At 43.1% G+C, this 20,048-nt stretch overlaps 1 protein-coding gene and 1 long non-coding RNA gene across 4 annotated transcripts in view; one reads left to right on the top strand and one right to left on the bottom strand.

The window, feature by feature from the left end:
* Positions 1-20,048, bottom strand: part of LOC310762731 (putative lysosomal acid lipase/cholesteryl ester hydrolase) — an 83,796-nt gene that overhangs the window by 3,206 nt on the left and 60,542 nt on the right. The window contains exons 1-8 of one of the 3 annotated variants that reach the window (XM_083614195.1): positions 14,218-14,420; positions 13,154-13,271; positions 7,437-7,635; positions 6,773-6,882; positions 5,284-5,423; positions 2,853-2,999; positions 2,287-2,358; positions 362-433 (exon numbers count right to left, since the gene is read on the bottom strand). In XM_083614195.1, coding sequence (XP_083470321.1) covers positions 362-433; positions 2,287-2,358; positions 2,853-2,999; positions 5,284-5,423; positions 6,773-6,882; positions 7,437-7,635; positions 13,154-13,271; positions 14,218-14,346 — 987 coding nt within the window. In that variant the 5' untranslated portion in view covers positions 14,347-14,420. Of the gene's footprint in view, positions 1-361; positions 434-2,286; positions 2,359-2,852; positions 3,000-5,283; positions 5,424-6,772; positions 6,883-7,436; positions 7,636-13,153; positions 13,272-14,217; positions 14,421-20,048 lie in introns of those variants that run through there. The other 2 variants (XM_083614198.1, XM_083614196.1) reach the window with 2 other exon arrangements.
* The window catches only part of LOC310762789, a 73,891-nt gene that overhangs the window by 41,140 nt on the left and 12,703 nt on the right, over positions 1-20,048 (top strand). Inside the window, exon 2 of the long non-coding RNA XR_014548176.1 lies at positions 3,269-4,216. This is a non-coding gene — a long non-coding RNA (uncharacterized lncRNA). The remainder of the gene's footprint in view (positions 1-3,268; positions 4,217-20,048) is intronic.

Raw genomic sequence — 20,048 nt, 5'->3', positions numbered from 1 at the left:
GTGGCAAGAGCCCATGGGGTCCCAGGCACCCATACAGGGTTTGTGTCCCTTTGGAGAATAGAAGACATGGCAGACACTTTTGTGGCTTTAAGAAATATTCTTTGGATTTACGTAAACAAATAAGTTAATATATTTATGGGCACAACAACCGTTTAATTTTGTGTATGTAGAACCTGGTGATAGACTTCATTTAAGTCTGTTACCCTTGACTTTTTAATTTTACCTTGGAACTTCATATTATCCACCATGTGTTTTATGAGCAGCAGCCTTTGCCACGAGTACCTGTGGCCAAGCCTTACCAGTATCTACCCTCATATAAACACCTACAGAGAGAAATACTCAATTTGTGAAAAATTCTTACCTGGTTGTGGTGAGCCATGTTTGCTTCCTTGCTTCCCCAGTCAAAGCCTTTTAACTTCCCAGCCTTCACAATCTGAAAAAGAGGTGTGCCATACTTTGAAAAACCAAATGGGCAAACCAGGTGATATAGAAGTGTGCTATATGAATAGACTGTGGTACCAGCATAAACAGGGATGTTGACTGTGTCAAAAACCATGCTATGATTAAGGCTATGCAATAATGTCTAACTTCATCTTTAGTGAGAACAAAAGTTAATATAAACATACAAAAAAAGGTACACAAAGCTATTTGAAAGTAGTAGACCTGTTTTTTAGTACTGCTCAACCTTCTACATCTCCTCAGTTTATCTGATATCTCAAGAATGTTTGACACGTGTCCTACTAGAAATGAAGTGTTACTAAAGTGAATCAGGAAGAGGTTTGCATTGGAATCTGGAAGGAGCATCTTGCAAGGAGCTTTGACATCCTTGACATCCATTAGGACGCTTTGACATCCATTAGGTAATTGACAGATTGGAGGCCCCACCCTGTTGTTGAACTTTGCATGTGAAACTGATCCTGATAAGAATTGGGCCTGTGGAGCAAAAAAAGGTTCCCTAGACTTGATCCAAAATAGAGAGCAGGTTCAAGGGAAGCAGTGGCTGGGAAGAAACAACTCGATTGTGGGATATATGAGCCTCAAATAACCAGCATGTTTAACCCTAGTTAATTCATGAAGGGTTTAAGACAGTCCAGCCAGGCTTAACTAGGTCATTCCCCCTCACTTTGGAAGGAAGGGCTATCAAAGCCATTATTCATTCTCTTTTCCACCCTGTGAATCCAATCAGAAAGGACATCTTAGCTAGATGCTCCAAGCTTCTACTGTATGGCTTTAGCAAGCCAACTTTGAGTTTCTATACAAATAATTCAGATGACACTAAGTTAAAGTGCCTGTCTTTTCTTGCAACTCTTATGGGAAAGCACATGACTCTGTAAATAAAGCATTTATAACTTACCAAACATATGCTCTTTTTCTATGCTAAGGGAAAGAAGGGGAGTTTTGGAAGAAACTTAAAGGGAGATATTTAAAAGTTCTAACAGCCTATATTTCAATGTTTTGTGATTTTAAATTTCTGCTGGAGCTCCCTCACCAAAGTGAATTTGCTCCAAACCTGGATCAAGGCATGTAGGGAATTCTCCTTTTATTCTTTTAAACCATTTACAAACAAACATTAATATCCAACAGAAATGACTCTCATGAACAAGTCAGGTTCCAATGCGCTTCTACAATGCCTCTTCTACTGCAGATAGGAAAAAAAACAAACCCATTTTATTTAGTACTACAAGTCTGTGACTTGTACCTCTTTGTCAGATTGTTCTGTTCTACTGCATTCAAGACCATGTGCTCCCAAATCATAGTACTGCCTTGCCTGCCCAATGATATGAAGACACAGCCTTTGCTAGCCAGGAGCCATGCTGATGCTTTGGACTACAACTCCCATCAGCAAAAGGCAGCGTGGCCTGGCTGATGGGAGTTGTAGTCCAATCAGGCAGGTAAAGCTTCCAGTAGCACTGGGTTCTTCACTGAGACACAATTCAGTAAAATATCACAGAAATGTAGTATTTTGTCCATCTTCATGCAGAGGGACTATTTTGCCAATAAAAACAAATCCATTGGGGATATTATTGTATCTTTAGCTTTTGAAATACTCCTGTTTGGAAACATTTAAACACAATAAATCTGTCTCAGCTTTAAATCCTTTCTCATAAAAACAAAACATATTTCTGGAGTCTGTAAAAAGAGAGGCTGAGTTATTAAGAATTTTTCTTTCAATCATATTTATTAATTTCATTCTTAAAAGTCTTTGTAAAAGCCTGTTCTGATTGCCCATTCTTCAATCAATACGAAAACCTTTTTTTAAAAGAGAAAAGAGGATTTTGGTGCCACCTGAGTCCAGTGAAGCATGTTCTGGATAGATGTCCCAGCTGGGAAGTGTGATAAATAAACATCGATTCGACTCTGTAAGAAAGCGCAAAGTGATTAGCTGAATTTATCACAAATTGCAACAGCCACTTCCCTTCCATTTGGTTTGTTTGAACAAAAGCAGTGCACCAGAGCTCAACATCGGGATATCACACAGGAATCCAAGTTTACATAGTAACTCCACTTAACACTTTCCATGGGGCAAGCACAGCACACCGTCCAGGGGGGCACAATACTTGCCTTGTCTCAGGCAGTGGCAAACCATGCTATGTCACTGCTCCTTGTGCAGGAGACACCATGGCACCCACACAGGCTTTTACTAGGGTCCCAGACTCTGAGCTCTCCTTAAAATAATAAATCTCTATCCATCATAGACGCAAAATGATGAGGCAAAATGTGCAGTTATCTTCCGTGTTTTGTCTAAGTGTAATTAAGTTATGGATGACACAAGTAGCAATCACTTCAGAGAAGCCTCCATACACCTACCTTTTTTTTAGAGCACACTCCTACTAAGTAATCAGAAATCTTACCATATTGAAGTTTAGCACATTAAAGCCATTAAACAGGAATAAAACAGTGCCACAAAGATAATCCATTGGGAAACGGTTACACAAGGAAGTAGCACACCATTTCATTGTTCTGTCTTGAGCTAAAAACTGCTTAGTTCCAAACATTTTCTGCCAAAACAAAAACATTAGTACATACACCATTTTGTTAGTCAGTTCTCTTTTTTTCCTATGGATACTTCTAACGAGTAGCAACAAAATATTACAAAAAAAACTGTTATGAGAATCTTCCGCTCAGACATATAGGATAGAATACCCATTCAAATCCCACAACCACAGTCAGACAGAATGACCCTCTGGACCTTCCAAGTGTCCCTATTTTCCAGAGGCTATCCCAGATTTACAGAAGCCATCCTGGTTTCTGATTTGATCCCAGGAAGTTCCCCATTTTCACCGGAGAAATGATGAAGGGTATGGAGTTTTGCAGCCCCCAAGACAAGGAGATAAGTCACTATACAACCTTCAGAAGAAATCTGAAGGCAGCCCTGTATAGGGAAGTTTTTAAATGTTTAATGTTTTGTTATGTTTTCATATATGTTGGAAGCCACCCTGAGTGGCTGAGGCAACCAAGTCAGATGGGTGGGGTATAAATAAAATAAAATAAATAAAATAAAATGTCCCTATTTTTTATAGGAGAAATGTTGGAGGTTATGATCCTCTGCAATATTTAAGACACAGACATTGTAATTAGAGCCATCTAAGAGACATGATGCAGTTCAGGTGCATCTTGCCATGTACACAACGTGCAGCTGGAGTCCTTCTAAAGTGGTTCAGGAACAAGCTAGATGGTAATGGTTCCCACAGCAGGAACACTTGTTCAGTAGGAGCCCAAATATGCAAAAGACATGAGTTATGCAAACATTTTGCCAAATGTCTAGTAGCTAAATAGATGTGCTTGAAATCATTTAATTCTCCAGTCATTTCAGCAAAAGTGCCTTACTGCTCTATTGTATGCCTAGTGATTTAATTTAGTGTCATGTCTCCTGACTTCATCCCCAGGCTGAGAAGATGAGAAGTAGCTATTCCTCCAATCTGAAAAGGACAGAAGTGTAGAATAGCAGCCAAGGGTGACTAGAACATGGGGGGGGGGACTGACCATGCTCCAGTGTTGTTTTGTGGATATATAGAGCTAAAAGCAGCAGGACAGAAGACATAGACAACACAGGAGACCCAAGTAAACAGCCTCCAACATGATCAGCGAGTGTCTATGAGCCCTAAAAATGGACGCATGTGCCTGTAAATATGATCAGCATGGCTCTCTTCCCCTATAGCTATTCATTGTTAATAAGGAATTAAGTCCGCAACTTTAAAGAAATACAGAAATAAAGGTGGAAACGGGGAAGGGTTGCAGGGGAAAGGGCTTTGGCAATCCCACCTGCCACTGAACCCAAAAAGTTTTGATTCTACTTGGTTTTGACGTTAAGCAAGATCCCTGGAGCACAGGCTTACTGTACTGTAAATAAAGCAATACTGTTATAAATACATTCCCATGTGACTGTTCAGAATTATTGCTTAAACGGCAACTGAGTTACCCACAGGTGTGATCTGCCACCATACCAAAAAGATTCTCATGGCAATTTTATTAGGAACCGTAGAGAATTGCGCCAAATTCTTTAATATGGGCACTGGATGCAAACAGTATCCATGAGTATAGAGCACCAACACCTTTCTTTTTCTGTCCACAGCAGAAACTGGAATCCATGACACATACAGCAAGGGATAAAAGCCAGCCCCTCATTCTTTTTACCCCCCAAAAGTCCTGGCACAGAACAGCCAAAGCGACACTGTGCTATCAAGTTGCAGCATTGGCCACCTTGAACTCTTTAGTTGTCCAAGAGCATTATAAATGGCCTCAGGTCAAATGGAAAGGGCATCTCCAAGTACTGTATTTTTCCATATATAAGATGACCTTTTTTGACCCAAAAATGAGGTTCAAAATTTAGGGTCATCTTATACACGGGTACTGATGAGGTGGGACAGGTGAATGGTTTTTTGGCACGAGCCCGAGACTGTAAGCGGCGATTTCAGCAACACGAGTGGAAACCACCTATCAGCTGCCCGATCGCCGCCAGAGGCTGCCAATCACACTCCTGCTTGCTGTGACAAGGGCAGCTGTCTATTGGCTGCGACAGTGGAATCGGAAGGGCTAGTGGCGGCAATTGGGCAGCTGCAACATGAGCGGTTGTGTGCTGCGTTCCGGTGGGTGAGCGATTTTCAGCATTCCCCCCAAATAATCCTCCCCCCAAACCCCCTATTTTCTAAATTTTGAGGCCCCCAAAATAGGGGGCGTCTTATACGTGTGGGCATCCCATAGACGGAAAAGGGTGGTACTTAGCTACATCCAGCAATATTTGCATTCTGTTGTTTGAACAAATATTTTGTCCGAAATACATACTTTGAGCTTAGGTTCAGGAACCATTGCAAGTTTGGTCAAAGCCGTGTTGGTCAAATACTTTACAGTGGCTACTGGGGCCAATGCAAAGAATATTTTGATCTTCTTGGCTAGGTGTGGCATGGTTGAAAATGCAACGAACGCTGGGGGGGGGGGGAGAGAAATGAATAGAGTTAGCAATGTAGTGTTGAAAAAACCCAGTAACAAAATCTTAAACCCGGTTTTCACATAATGCAAAAGCAATCAAGTACACGGAATTGTATGCCCTGCTTTTTTAAAAAAAATCAAAGTGACTTACAAGATTAGTGAAATAAAACAACAACAGCAATAATAGTAGCTAAAACTGAGGATAAGCAAATCTGAAGTTTAGTTCTCCATGTTTCTGGTATTAACTTTTTGTATCTGTAATTTTATGTAGAAATTGTTTGGTTTGGTTATGTAGTTTTTAATGTGTTTTATTTATTTTTATGACTACTTTGCTATATTTGTAATTATGTAAATCTTTTCATATTGTAAGCTGCCATGAGCATTGTTTTAACTGTGGAAAGGAGACGTACAAATAAAATGATGGTGATGATTCCCCACCCATTTTTTAAGTGCTTATGAAAATCATTTTAGAGCAATTTTCTTGAAGCTTGCATGATTTGTCTGCAATCTTCTTATCCAGTACTCACAGTTTTGCAAAGCACTTTTTCCAAATATAACGCTTTTTTGTATATATTTCACTCATGCATTTTTACCCTAGTATATGATTTTTGTGCACATTTCTTGGATGCAGAACTTCTTTTCAAAATCTAGAGAAGGGTGTATTTGGAAGGATGGCTGTGTTTCAGCTCACATATCGTTTTGCAAAGTGTTAATGAAGTGGAATAGGCGCATGAAATCACAGTGAAAAACTGACAGAATAGAAAGGCCAGAAGTTTAAAAGAGAAGCAACAAACCAGAACTCTATAGGTATTAGGGTTGCCAGGGCTCTAGGGCTGACCTAGTCTCCAGGTTTGCCCGGTCCCCTCCAGGGGTGATTGCAAGCTTAAGTTCAGCAAGAGCTGGCTGTAAATTGTAACACTGACTCTCTGGAGTGCGGGGGGGGGGGTCTTCCCTCCTTCACTTCTACCCTCTCCTCATTAACCTCCATCTCCAGGGCTTTGTGGTGGGAAGGAGTGCAGAGGAAGAAAAGGAACTGGGCTGGGCTCAAGAGGAGGAGAGCCTTAAGAGTGTGCATATGTGCCTTAAGAGTGTGCACTTTTTATAAGCCCCTTAACCAATTTGAATCATCATCTATATGGGAAATATCACAAGGGAGGAAAATGCAGGAAACTGAAATGCAGGGATTGTTATTCAAGATGCTTCTCCATAGGTGTCCATAGGTTCCATGGAACATCACTGTACCATGAGCAAGATGTCTCTTGAATTTAATATACAACAGCAACTCACATATAATTATGTAGTGAATAGAATTGCCCGCATGTGTTTAAGAATCTTGCTAACCTACCCGTTGTGCTGCCCTGGGAATGACCAACATAAAATATTTTTTCCTGACCAGTTTTGTTCAAGACAAAGTTTATTGAAGCTGGAAGGTCGTATTTAGCCATTTCATCAAAACTGCAAAGAAAAAGGAACATGTTTAACAGACATGTATATGCAGTGGGATCTACATTGTGAAAGCCTAAAATGCCCTGTTCTCTGTCCAGTGCAATACAAGAACAACAAAAAAAAATTAAAATATCAGTTTCAGGAAGAACAGTATTTATGCTGTGGGCAGGAGAGGACTCTGCTTTCCCTCCAACCCATGTCTGTCTGAGAAGCTTCAAATTCCAGCAGAGATTCAGAAGGACAAATATTGAGCCTTTCCAGATCAAATCTAATTGCACCTGAAGTTAAGCTGATCTGCTATCATCTATTCTACGGAGTTCACCAAGGCCACATTTCACCAAGGCCATATTTTCCCCAGGAACAAACAACTTGTTTGTTTGTTTAAAGGGACAACTACCAATTTTACTTACTTGGAAATGTTTTTCTATACCTCCATATCATATATTATAAGAGGAGGTGGAAAAACATGGCTCCAGTAGGAAGAGCATGACTAATTAAAATTTTCCCCAAAGGGTGAACTAGGAACCAGAAACAAGAAATTAGGTTTAAAAAGCTCACTCTACCTGAATAGCCAGAATTTTTGATGCTTCTCAGTATAGTTGATGTGTTTGTTGGACCAGGTGTTACCTCTGGTATCTCCGAGCCAAACATCATAACCAGCATCAGCCAATATAAAACCCAGGCTGTTGTAGTCCATATTAAGCACCCAGTTACTGCTAGAACCAAGCAAGCCATGCTGCAAGAACACTGCGGGCCTGGGACCTAAAAGTGAATAGTTATAAGCATAGCTACAATAAGTCATTTCAGTGTCTCCATCCAATAAGATGCAGAAGGGAAGGGCAAGGCACAGGCAGCTTGACCCAGAACAGCCTCACGTGGCCAAGCTCTCCTCGCATAGCACCTCTGCTCTCCTTCCCAATAATCACCAGTGATGGTGGTGTTAAGAAGCCAGGAGAACAATGATGCCCCACTTGTTCTGCCTCACTGACCACTAGTGTGTATCACCTACAATAACAACAACAACAACAACAACAACAACAACAACAACAACAACAACAATAAATTTTATTTATATCCCGCCCTCCCCAGCCGAAGCCAGGCTCAGGGCGGCTAACAACAGTCAAATAATCAAACAATCAAATAATCCAACATTCTAAAAGTATTTCATTATGAAAATTAATTAAAATCAAATTGATGGCAACCATTAAGCAAAATTCTATGCAGGTTGCCAGAGGAGGGAGTCAGGCTGCGCCCTGACCAAAGGCCTGGTGGAACAACTCTGTCTTGCAGGCCCTGCGGAAAGATGTCAGGTCCCGCAGGGCCCTAGTCTCTTGTGACAGAGCGTTCCACCAGATTGGAGCCGCAGCCGAGAAGGCCCTGGCTCTAGTTGAGGCCAGCCTAACCTCTCTGAGGCCTGGGACCTTCAGGATGTTTTTATTTGCAGACCGTAGGTTTCTCTGTGGGGCATACCAGGAGAGGCGGTCCCGTAGGTACGAGGGTTCTAGGCCGTATAGGGCTTTAAAGGTTAAAACCAGCACCTTAAACCTGATCCTGTACTTCACCGGGAGCCAGTGCAGCTGGTATAGTACCGGATGAATGTGGTCTCGCAGCGAAGACCCCATAAGGAGTCTCGCCGTGGCATTCTGCACCCGCTGGAGTTTCTGGGTCAGTCTCAAGGGCAGCCCCACGTAGAGCGAGTTACAATAATCCAGTCTGGAGGTGACCGTCGCATGGATCACAGTGGCTAGGTCAGGGCCAACTGCTTGGCTTGGCGGAGATGAAAAAATGCCGCCTTTGTTATAGCTGTAATCTGCGCCTCCATAGAGAGGGAGGTATCGAAGATTACACCCAAACTCTTAACGGACGGTGCTGGCACTAATTGCACCCCTGCAAGAGATGGGAGTTGCCCCCTCAATCCCATATCGTCCCGTCCCAGCCAGAGGACCTCTGTCTTCGAAGGATTTAACTTCAACCGGTTCCCACGTAACCATCCAGCCACAGCTTCCAAACATCTGATCAGTGTGTCTGGGGCTGAGTCAGGATGGCCATCCATCAACAGATAGAGTTGGGTGTCATTGGCATACTGATGGCAACCCAGCCCAAAACTCCGGACAAGCTGGGCGAGGGGGCACATAAAGATGTTAAAAAGCATTGGGGAGAGAATCGCACCCTGAGGCACTCCAAACACCAAGGAGTGGCACGATGACAATTCCCCCCCCAAGCGCCACCCTCTGTCCCCAACCAGAGAGAAATGAGCGCAGCCATTGGAGGACTGTGCCCTGGATCCCCACGTCGGCAAGGCAGTGGTCTAGGAGTTCGTGATCGACCATGTCGAAGGCTGCTGACAGGTCTAGAAGAATCAGCAGCCCCGACCCGCCTCGATCCAGCTGCCTGCGGAGATCATCTGTTAGGGCGACCAGAGCCATCTCGGTTCCATGACCAGCGCGGAAGCCGGACTGGAATGGATCGAGAGCCAATGTTTCATCCAGAAACCTACCAAGCTGTTCAGCAACCGCTCTCTCAATCACCTTACCCAGGAATGGAAGATTCGAAACCGGGCGGTAATTGAATAGATCTAAGGGATCTAATGATGTTTTCTTTAAGAGCGGACGCACCACTGCCTCCTTCAGTTCCCCTGGGAATATCCCGGTGCCAAGGGACAAATTGATGATATCCCCCAGGGGGGCCTGCACCTTGTCTGGACACGCTCTAATCAGCCATGACGGGCACGGGTCAAGAGGACAGGTGGTGGGCTTTCCAGCTTGGAGGAGTCTGTCCACATCGGCTGGAGATATCTGGTCAAATTGGTCCAATACTGGACCCGAGGACAGTCAAGGGGCCTCCAGTTCATTTATTGTATCCAAATTGGCAGGAAGGTCATGGCGGAGCAACAGGACCTTCTCCGCAAAAAAGCTCGCAAATGCCTCACAGCTGTGTGTCAGATTGTTATTTAAATTTGGCTGTCCTTCAAGGGACGTTAAAGACCTAATTATACTAAATAATTGCGCCAAGCGAGAGCTAGCGGATGCATCTCATAGGTTTTCATAAAAACCCTTTAAGATGTTCTTGAGGCTCCGTCACGGGCACCCCGCCATACTCGCTCTAGCCGTCTGAGATCCCGCTTCATTTTCCGAAGCTCCTCGGTAAACCAGGGAGCCTGGTTTCTGCGGGGTCGCAGAGGGCGCTTAGGTGCGATCTCATCGATGGCTGCCAGGAGCTGGGTATTCCAGCCCTCAACAAGCTCAGTCAATGAGTCGCCAGGGGGAGCACGGTCCCGCAAGGCTTGACGGAATCTATCAGGGTCCATCAGCCTCTGCGGGCGAGCCCAAATTGGCTCGCCACCTAAGCAGGGTTGGGGGTGGAAAGTCAATCCTGGCTTTCAGAGCGTAGTGATCAGACCATGGCACCTTCATCAAAGGAGACATGATCACATCTATACCGGCGCCAAAGATCAAATCCAGCGTGTGGCCTGCTTGATGTGTGGGGCCCGAAACAAACTGGGAGAGCCCTAGTGTTGCCATGGAAGACACCAGGTCCAGAGCCTGTGAGGAGCGAGTGGCATCAGCATGGATGTTGAAGTCCCCCAATACCAATAGGTTAGGGAACTCCAAGGCCCAGCCGGCACCGCCTCCAGCAGGCCTGACAGGGTGGCTGCTGGTGCGCTAGGTGGCCGGTACACCAGCCAGACAGCCAAGCTCACCTCAGAGCCCCACACTAGGCCAACACATTCAATGCCGGGGATCAATGGCGATGGTAGAGCCCTGAAAGAACAATCTTCCCGGATTAATAATGCCACCCCTCCCCCCCGGCCCACAGTCCGTGACTGGTGGAGGATGGAGAAACCCGGGGGCGCCATCTCTCGTAAGGTAACAGTTTCCCCTTCGCGCACCCAGGTCTCCGTCACACAAGCCAGATCGACCCCCTGCGAGGTAAAGAAATCTCGCAGGGTGGCGGTTTTGTTGCCTATAGACCTGGCATTGCACAACACCAGTGAAGGAGGTGAGTAATCCTTGCTCACCCTACCCTCGTCCCTCGGGATGGGGCGCAGATTGGAAGGGGTACGAGCGTATCCGTATCTCGATCCCCTTCACCTATAACATCTGCCCCCACCGCCATACCTCCCTCGCCCCTCCACGGTAGCAATCCCAAGCCTCATACTTGCCTCCATTTACAAAATAGAAAAACAAAATAACCAAAAACAATTATACCCAAACAAAACCAATCCCCACCCCACTCAATATCCAACCCCAAACCAAAACAAATGCAATATGGAAAGCAAGGTAGAGGTATTTTTAAGAATCAACATAAATCATCAGTTCAGTATTTGTCACATTTGATTTAAAAGTACTGTATGAGGAATCAGAACACTAGCTTTAATATTGTGAATGACTGCTTTCATCTATCTGGTATCGTATGAATAGCTCAACTATGCAGACCAATCGCAGGTAGCAGTGCTTGTTAAAGTAGTGATTAGAGTGTTGATTAAGCTGAAACAATTTACTGCTTGATCTTTGAAACTGATAATGGAGATTAAAGTAGGCAGCCGTGTTGGACTGACACAATTGAAATATAAATAAAATAAATAAAAAATTGTCCAGTAGCACCTTATAGACCAACTATGTTTGTTCTGGTATAAGCTTTCATGTGCATGTATCTGAAGAAGTGTGCATACACACAAAAGCTTATACCAGAACAAACTTACTTGGTCTATAAGGTGCTACTGGACAATTATTTTTTTTTTGACTTATAATGGAGCTTGGCACTGGAAGCAGGAGGCTCAGTCCATCTGCCCTTCCTTCATTGCATCACCTTTGCTGCTCAGTTTTCAGATTATCCTTTAATCAAGCTTAACAAAGGCAACGCCTTTAAGCTCTCCTACCACATTTTCATTGGACTGAACTCCTCGCCCAAGTAAAAGCTGCAAACAACACACATAATTACATTGGTAAATTGAGCTGGCAGTGTCTACATTTACCCTGTTAGCTCTGGCCTTAAAAAAAATTTCAATAAATCTGGCAGTGACTCACTCTAGATGGCTGAAGTACATATAGAATCATAGATTTCTAGAGTTGAAGGAACCCCAAGAATCAACTAGTCCAACCCCCTGCAACGCATGCATCCATGACAGATGCCCATCCGACCTCTGCTTAACAATCTCCAAGGAAGGATAGTCCACCACATCTCATGGAACTCTGTTCCCCTGTTCAACAGCTCTTATGGTCAGAAAGTTCTTCCTGATGTTTAGTCAAAATCTGATTTCTTATAATTTGAATCCCTTGGCTTGCTCCATCATCCATGGAACAGCCCTTTAGATATATGAAGATGACTATCATATCTCCTCTCAGTTTCCTCATTACTAAGCTAAGCCGACCCAATTCCCTCAACTGTTCCTCATAAGGGTTGTTTTCCAGACCCTTTATCATCTTTGCCATCTTCCTCTGCACACACAGAATAATAGAGGCTAACCCTCATCTAGTCCAACCCTCTGCAATGCAAGAATCTCAAGTAAGGCATCCACGATAGATGGCCATCCAATCCTTACTTTAAAACCTCCAAGGAAGGTCCACCACCTTCCAAAGGAGTCCATTCCACTGTCAAACAGCTCCTACCATCAGAAAGCTCTTCCTGATTTTTAGATGGAATCACCTTTCTTGTAACTTGAAGCCATTGGTTCAGGTCCTACACTGCAAAGCATTTGTCAATATCTTTCTTAAATTGTGGTGCCCAGAACTGGACACAGTATTTCAGGTGTACTCTGACCAAGGCATAATAGAGCTGCACTATTACTTCCTTTGACCTGGTCACTGTACTTCTGTTGATGCAGCTTAGAATAGCATTAGCTTTTTTTGCTATTTCAAGCTCCTGCAGCCAATCAGAAGCTGTGGAAGCCCTGTCAGATATTTGGCTTCCAAAAATAGTTCGTAAACCAAAACAGTCACTTCTGGGTTTACTGTGTTTGGAAGCCAAAACTTTCGAAAGTTAGACTGTTCAAAAACCAAGGTACAACTGTACTCATTTTACCAGCTTCTCTGCAAGAATATCAAGGGGGACTTTGTCAAAAACCTTACACAATGTCCATAGCATTCCTTTGTTCCACCAGACTTGTACCTCCATCAAAAACTCCATCAGAAAAAGAAATTAGATTCATCTGGTATAAGGTTTTCTTGCAATAAGTAAAAAGTTTCCAAAGCAAGAAATTATTGTTTTTCTAACAAGAAAATTAAAAGTCCTCACAGTATTTGCATGTATACATAATATATACCTCAAAAAACACACTCACCCGATTTCTGGTTATTTCGTTTCCCATGAGGAATTCTGTTAATACTCAGGATATACCCATCATCTGTCACCACTTCATATGTCTCACTGGGATATCCTCTGAAAGAAATAATTTCACCCTTGGTGGCAGGGGAGAAAAGAAAGGTTTGGTTGGTGTAAGGCTTGGGTCTCTCCCACACACATGAGATGACTGCGGCAGTTGATTAATTAAGATTTATTGGTTCAACAAAAAGCCCTGGTTGGAACTCCACTAATTTCAGTCTTCCTCCGATGCCACTGTTGTCGGGACTGAGCTCTGCCCCCTTTTCCCCCAACAGGAAAACCCCCACCTCCACTTCCTGTAATTTTCACGCTTCTCGGCTAATCTTATGAGTCTATGCAATCAGGGTGAGTGCATTCTCTCTATTTCTGTGTCTGTGTCACTATCAGAGCCTTGCAGATGAATTCCTGCTCTCTGTGTCTCTTTGTCTCTGTATCTACAAAGGTCAAATTCCTGTGGCTAACTGCTTCTCCCCCCCCCCCCTTCCTCTGTGCCTTCTCTTTCGCTGCTTGTAAGAAAGTCCAGTTCTCTGACAGTTGGGACTGTAAAACTCCTGGACACAGAAGACTACCTACATCTTTAATAGTAATGTATCCCAAACTCCACTCAAACCTTTTGGACGACTTGAAAATTGCTGAAGATCTTTGTGGACCACTTAAAGATTTTTCTTCATGCTGTTCAGCAATAATAATGCATAGGGCAAGATGCTAAACTTGCTACTGCTGATACCTAAATGAAGTTCACAGAGCACTGGGGTTACATGAAGCAGATGTTGGGAGCTACTTTAGGAATGCTTAAAAAACAAAAACAAAAAAAATGCTGCAAGCTGCCGTGAGCAATGATGCATTGAGAGGGCAGGGTACATACTTCAAAATCATCATCATCATCATTTTCTTGTGCCTGCTATCCCAGCATTCCATGAAAAACAAACTTTAGGTATGTGGAATATAGCACAATTAAGCAGCACTAATAACCATAAATGCCTTGAGTTAAGCAAATAAAAGAATAACAGATGGATGGCTTACAACATCCATAGTAGCTTCTGGGTGTACAGTTCTTCTTTTCATAAATATTCCTGAAGTAACAAGGGCTTGGACCAAGCCTGCCCCCATTATGAAGAGCCACATCCTTGAAGTGCATGGAAGCAAATCCATCTTTCAGGGTGGAATACAAGACTGGGCTCCACAAAGCTGGATTAAAGAATATGCGCTTTAACCTATATCATATACTGGAGAATGAATTGGCAGAGAGTGTGGCTTAAATAGCTTGCCACTCTTCACCGAGTACAACAAGTTCCTGGAAGGAAAAGAAACATTGTTTCTAATTGATATCATTGGTTCGATCTTGCCCAACTCCCAATATCATCTTACGCAAACTTCTCAGAAGGTATTTCCACTGACTTCCGTGTGACACCTTTCAAGGCAAGTGGGCATGGGACTGCAGTCTCAGTTCAACAAAAGATTCATCAACATGTAACAGATCATTTAGTGCAGCAGTTAAGAGTACAATGATCAATTTGCACGTAAACTAAACTGCTACTGGTGCAGGGAGGACAAGTGCCAGAGCACAAGGAATCACTGTTTACCTTCTCATCTCAGTGGTACCTATTTATCTGCTTGCGCTGGTATGCTTGCAAACTGCTAGGTTGGCAGGGGCTGGGACAGAGCAATGGAAGCTCACCCCATTGCACGGATTCAAACTGCTGACCTTCTAATCACCAAGCCCAAGAGGCTCAGTGGTTTAGACCACAGTGCCACCCGTGTCCCAGGCATATGGAGTTAATGTTGGATTGATGAAAAAGAACACTTTGCAAATGTGGTTGACATGCACAACAGACCTTCTGAGAAATCTGATCACATGACAACAGCAACCACACAGAGAGGCAGTCACTCCATGGGGTGAATCTGCTTCTAGAATTTTCCAGAGAGTTATGGAGGTCACTGGTTCTCCACAGGACTGTAATCAATACAGCAACTACTGGTAACCTCATGTATATTGTATAATGTATAACTCAAAACTACCCAAGTGAGGTGTTTTGAAACACTTACTTACCCTTAATAAATCAGGATATGCACAACCCAAACTTGCCCTTGGCCTTTCTTGTTTAGCATGTAAAGGATGCCAGGATCCAACTCTTAATGATGCCTTTCAATTACATGCACACCCAGAAACTACATGCAATGGCTTCATTTAATGCAAGAATTAGAAGCCATGCTCCTCTATTGCCCCATATCTTCTAACTTATATTAAGTCACCATTTTGTGAGTACCAGCAGGATATGTAGTCCACATGAGGAAGAAGAAGAAGTAGAAGAAGAAGAAGAAGAGAAGGAGGAGGAGGAGGAGTTTGGATTTGATACCCCACTTTATCACTACCCAAAGGAGTCTCAAAGCGGCTAACATTCTCCTTTCCCTTCCTCCCCCACAACAAACACTCTGTGAGGTGAGTGAGGCTGAGAGACTTCAAAGAAGTGTGACTGGCCCAAGGTCACCCAGCAGCTGCATGTGGAGGAGCGGAGACGTGAACCCGGTTCCCCAGATTACGAGTCTACGGCTCTTAACCACTACACCACACTGGCTCTCAACTGAGGGAGCAACTGGGGCAACTGAGAATAAAGAAGCATGTGGGTGGGGAAAACATGGCTTCCAAAAGAACACAAAAGCTTTAGAACAGGGGAACACAAGTTGGGGAAATACCAAAAAGCAAAGCATGTTTGTTGTACAGAGAAAGGTGGAAAACTGAAGAAGAGGAGTGAAAATCCCAACACTCCTACTTGCTACAGAAAAAACTGCAACTCAACACACATTCAGCAGCATTTGCTGTGGTGCTGATGGTCAACAGGCAGTGCATATGTGTCTGTTCTGATATATTTCTTTTTTAAAAAAGAAAAGTCTGCTGGTACCTGATTCTGCTCTGGAAATGGTCATAACTCTGCCAATAGCAGCAAAATCAGCAACTGCAAACTCTTAGATGAAAACTACAGCATCTTTTATATAATAATGGCTTGATGAAATATGAAAAATCGTAACGTTATTAGAACTCACAGTTTGTAAAAGAGAGGAGGCTGTGCCTATTAGTAGCTGGATGGAGACATGCTCCTTATTTATTATGGATTGGAATGACACATATTTGGGGAATAAGATTAGATATAATTTAGCTATATTGTTAAACAGATATGAGTGGTTAAGATAATTATCTATGTAATATTTTTCTTTTTTATGTAGTTTGTTATTATTTGTTTCTTTGTCCTCCTTTTCTTCCTTTTTATATTGTGAGTATTTATTATCAAAGTATGGTTTAGATGGCTAAAATAATAAAGATACTTGGAAGCAGAAATAAAAATGAATTATTTTCTCATAATGAAATGAGAACCTGATTGTATTTGTACGGCGCAGATGTCATAAGTCAAATTGCCCTCTGGGAAGGGAGTTGCTTTCTTTCTCTCAGAGTCCCAGCACACCTGTCGCTGCTTTTGAGTAAATGATGCCAACTTGGACCCTGTGGAGGATCCATTGGAAATGGGGCAGAGTTTGAACTTCTGGTTTAAATTCCTATGGCTGATTGAGGTGATCCCATTCCTGTTTCATTTTTCTCTTTGGAATTTTGCAGATTTGCTTCCATTGCTTATGTTCTGATGTTCTAAGGGAGAGAGAGGGTTTTTCAAAATGTTGTTGTTTTTAATTAGAGATTGGTTCAAAGAGCCAGTTTGAATATCTGAACATTTATTTATGAGGTTATGGGAAGAGTCAGAATTTATATACTGATGGCTGTGTCAAGGTTTGCTATTTTAATGTATGGGGACTGGGTGGTGAGTAGGGAACTAATGGAAAACAGACTATTAAGTGGATTTCCTTCCATATTCCAATTTAACCTCTGTCATGATATAGACTCTTGTTATGATTTCTACTGTAGTTCTCTATAAATGTTTTTTAAAACATGCACATTAGAATTGCACACCCCTCATGGCAAGTCATATAAAATGTTTTCCTGCAACTGTAATTATGCTCCAAGAACACCATCTGAGACAAAGGCACAAAAGGTTATTGAAGCACAAATGGTTTAGGCAACACTTTTTAGCTCAGGGCCCTTTGAAAACTTGGGATGTGGCTATCATTATAGCAGCAACAACCACCTTTCAACAGCCAGTCATGTAGTTACATGACAGGGTGCCAATTAGAAGGAAATAGCAACACCCCAAAGAAACATTAGGAAGACTTTAGTTTGCATCCAACATTGCTGTTCCACTCATGCAACAGACCTGTACATGCAAAATGGAATTCCATGTACTCTTCTTCCCCCTGCAGCTTCTTGTGCACCCTCAAAAGCTGCTCCAGTGTGTTGCAGGACCATCTGGAACTGATTTGGTGGGAATAAGTAAGTCAAGGGAAGACCTTTTGCATGAGTGGAGCTCCGTTTGTGCAGTGCTGGCTACAACTCTTCATGTTTCTACTTAATAATAATACTTTATTCACTCCATCTGACAGACTGAAGGAAGGATAGGAACCTCAAGATATCTGTGCTGACCTTGAATGGTTTTTACTTGTGTTTTATGCCTTTCAGAACAAACAGAAATATCAACGTATCTGGAATCACACACCATGCTATTTGGCCACAGATCATCAGACAACATATTCAAATCAATTAGCTACTAGTGATATAATTTAAATGATTATGTAAAACCTAAAACTGTAGTTAAAGGCAGATTCTCCCCAAGCATTTGTTCTCTCTCTCTCCCCCCCCCCCAATCTGGAAGGCCCTCCAGCCTGTTGGAGCTTTCATACGACCGAGCTGTAATGGCTACTCCTTCGACTGTATTTTCTGAACCCATCCAGGCTCTCCTCCAATGGTGATTAATGACCTAAGCCTTTGAATGAGACTTCAGGCACACTCTCCATACATGCAGAGTATCAGACAGCAGCAGAACGAGCCAGAAATATGTGCTACATTGCTACTTCATTTCTAACTACGTAAGACAGAAAAGAAATGCATCTGCTTTCTGTGAGAGACAGAAAACGAACTGAACACAAAGAAACAGGAAACCAGTAACATCAACATCTGTCTCCCGTGAGACTTCCAACAGTCTGGAATGTCAATAAAGTCTTGTCACTCCAAGAACTGCACAGTGGCATTAACAGAAACCTAACACAGCCATCCAGAGCAGATTATGTGGTTAGTAGTGTATCCATCAGCACTACAGTTTGCATCCTGTATCTCTAACCAGTGGCGTAGCATGGGGGGTGCAGGGGGGGCCAGCCGCACCGGGCGCAACATCTGGGGGTTAGGGCAAATCCACGGGTTAGGGGGCGCAAATTACTTGCCTTGCCCCGGGTGCTGACAACCCACGCTACGCCACTGTCTCTAACACAGAGATTATTGCGAAAATGATGTTCAACAACTTCACAGAGTTAGTAGTCATGTTAATGAAATTGGAATATTCATACTTAGAAACCATATCCTTTGAAAGCCTAGATCTTGTGGGGGGAGGGAGGGGGAGGGAGAGAACTGATTCCTTCATTTCCCAATTGTAAAGTCACCAGAAGCATCTGGCTTACCCACAGTGGAAACATAATACTAGACTAGATGGACCATCATTTTAAACCAGAAGGACTCTTAATAAAAGTAGTGAGTGGCAGATATTGGACGACCCGCAGGTGATAAATCCCCCCCCTTCCCTGGGGGGGGGGTCACCAGGGATAATTACCCCCATATTATCCCTGATAAATTGCACGACTGGGGGGGGGAGTGTCAAACGCCATGGCAATCGCACCAGAAGTCCTACAGCTCTATATTTTGGGACAATGTTTATTTTCATTTAAAAAAAAAAAACAGCAAAAGGAGAAGACTGAAGAAGCAGCTGCAGCTCGTTAGACAGGAGTTTGTGGTGATACTGTCCCTTTAACTCTAGTTATAGCATTCCAAAACTGGCCATTTTTTAACTGACTGCAGAATGCTTATGGGAAGCAAGCAACAAGTGGCCATTTACTCATCACCAAGAGAAGATCCAAAGAGAATTCCAAACAGCAAGCAAAATATACATTCTCAACCAGCACTTCAATCTGCCACCAAGAAGCCCTGAAGAAGTGGCAAAGTGACCTCCAGGTAGCCTTCGATGCACAGCACTGGGGCCAACAGTCTATGCCAAACTTCTGACTGTGATGCCCCAAAACTAAGATATTTTATGGATGTTGTGTCCTGTTATGTCAGTACATCAAGGACAAAAAGCCAGACCATAGATCAAAGGCTTTTACTGACCAATACTATTCACCAACAGGCAACACATCAAAGACCTTTTTACAATGGATAGAGAAGGTAATACAACATAGATAACTAGAGTCAGTAAGAGATAGACAGGAAGCGTTGACCATGTCGGATCACTATCTCCTCAAAATTACAATAATCTCCTCCATTATCCATACCTCTTTTAAAATAAGTTTTAAACATTCTACTATTATGCTGGCCAAAAGCTTATACAGTCATACCTTGGGTTGCGATCGCTGCGGGTTGCGCGTTTTCGGGTTATGGACGCGCCAAACCAGAAGTACCGGAACGGGTTACTTCTGAGTTTTGATGCTCGCACATGTGCAGAAGCACTAAATCATGCTTTGCGCATGCGCAGAAGTGCCCAATCGCATCACATGTGTGCGCAGATGCAGCGCTGTGGGTTGCCAACGTGCCTCCCGCACGGATCATGTTCGCAACCCAAGGTTCCACTGTAATTGTTATTTAGCAGGAAAATTGGTCTATATTTACCCCCCCACACACACACACACTTCAATGTCTTAATCTTTGCTTTTCCCCACTGTATGTAAATGAAATACCTTCTGGATATTCCCATTTATAGCAGAATTTTTTATTT

The sequence above is a fragment of the Podarcis filfolensis genome (genome assembly GCF_964270895.1).
Source record: "Podarcis filfolensis genome assembly, chromosome: 5".
Classification (NCBI taxonomy): Eukaryota; Metazoa; Chordata; class Lepidosauria; order Squamata; family Lacertidae; genus Podarcis; species Podarcis filfolensis.
This window is presented reverse-complemented; position numbering and strand designations above follow the sequence as displayed.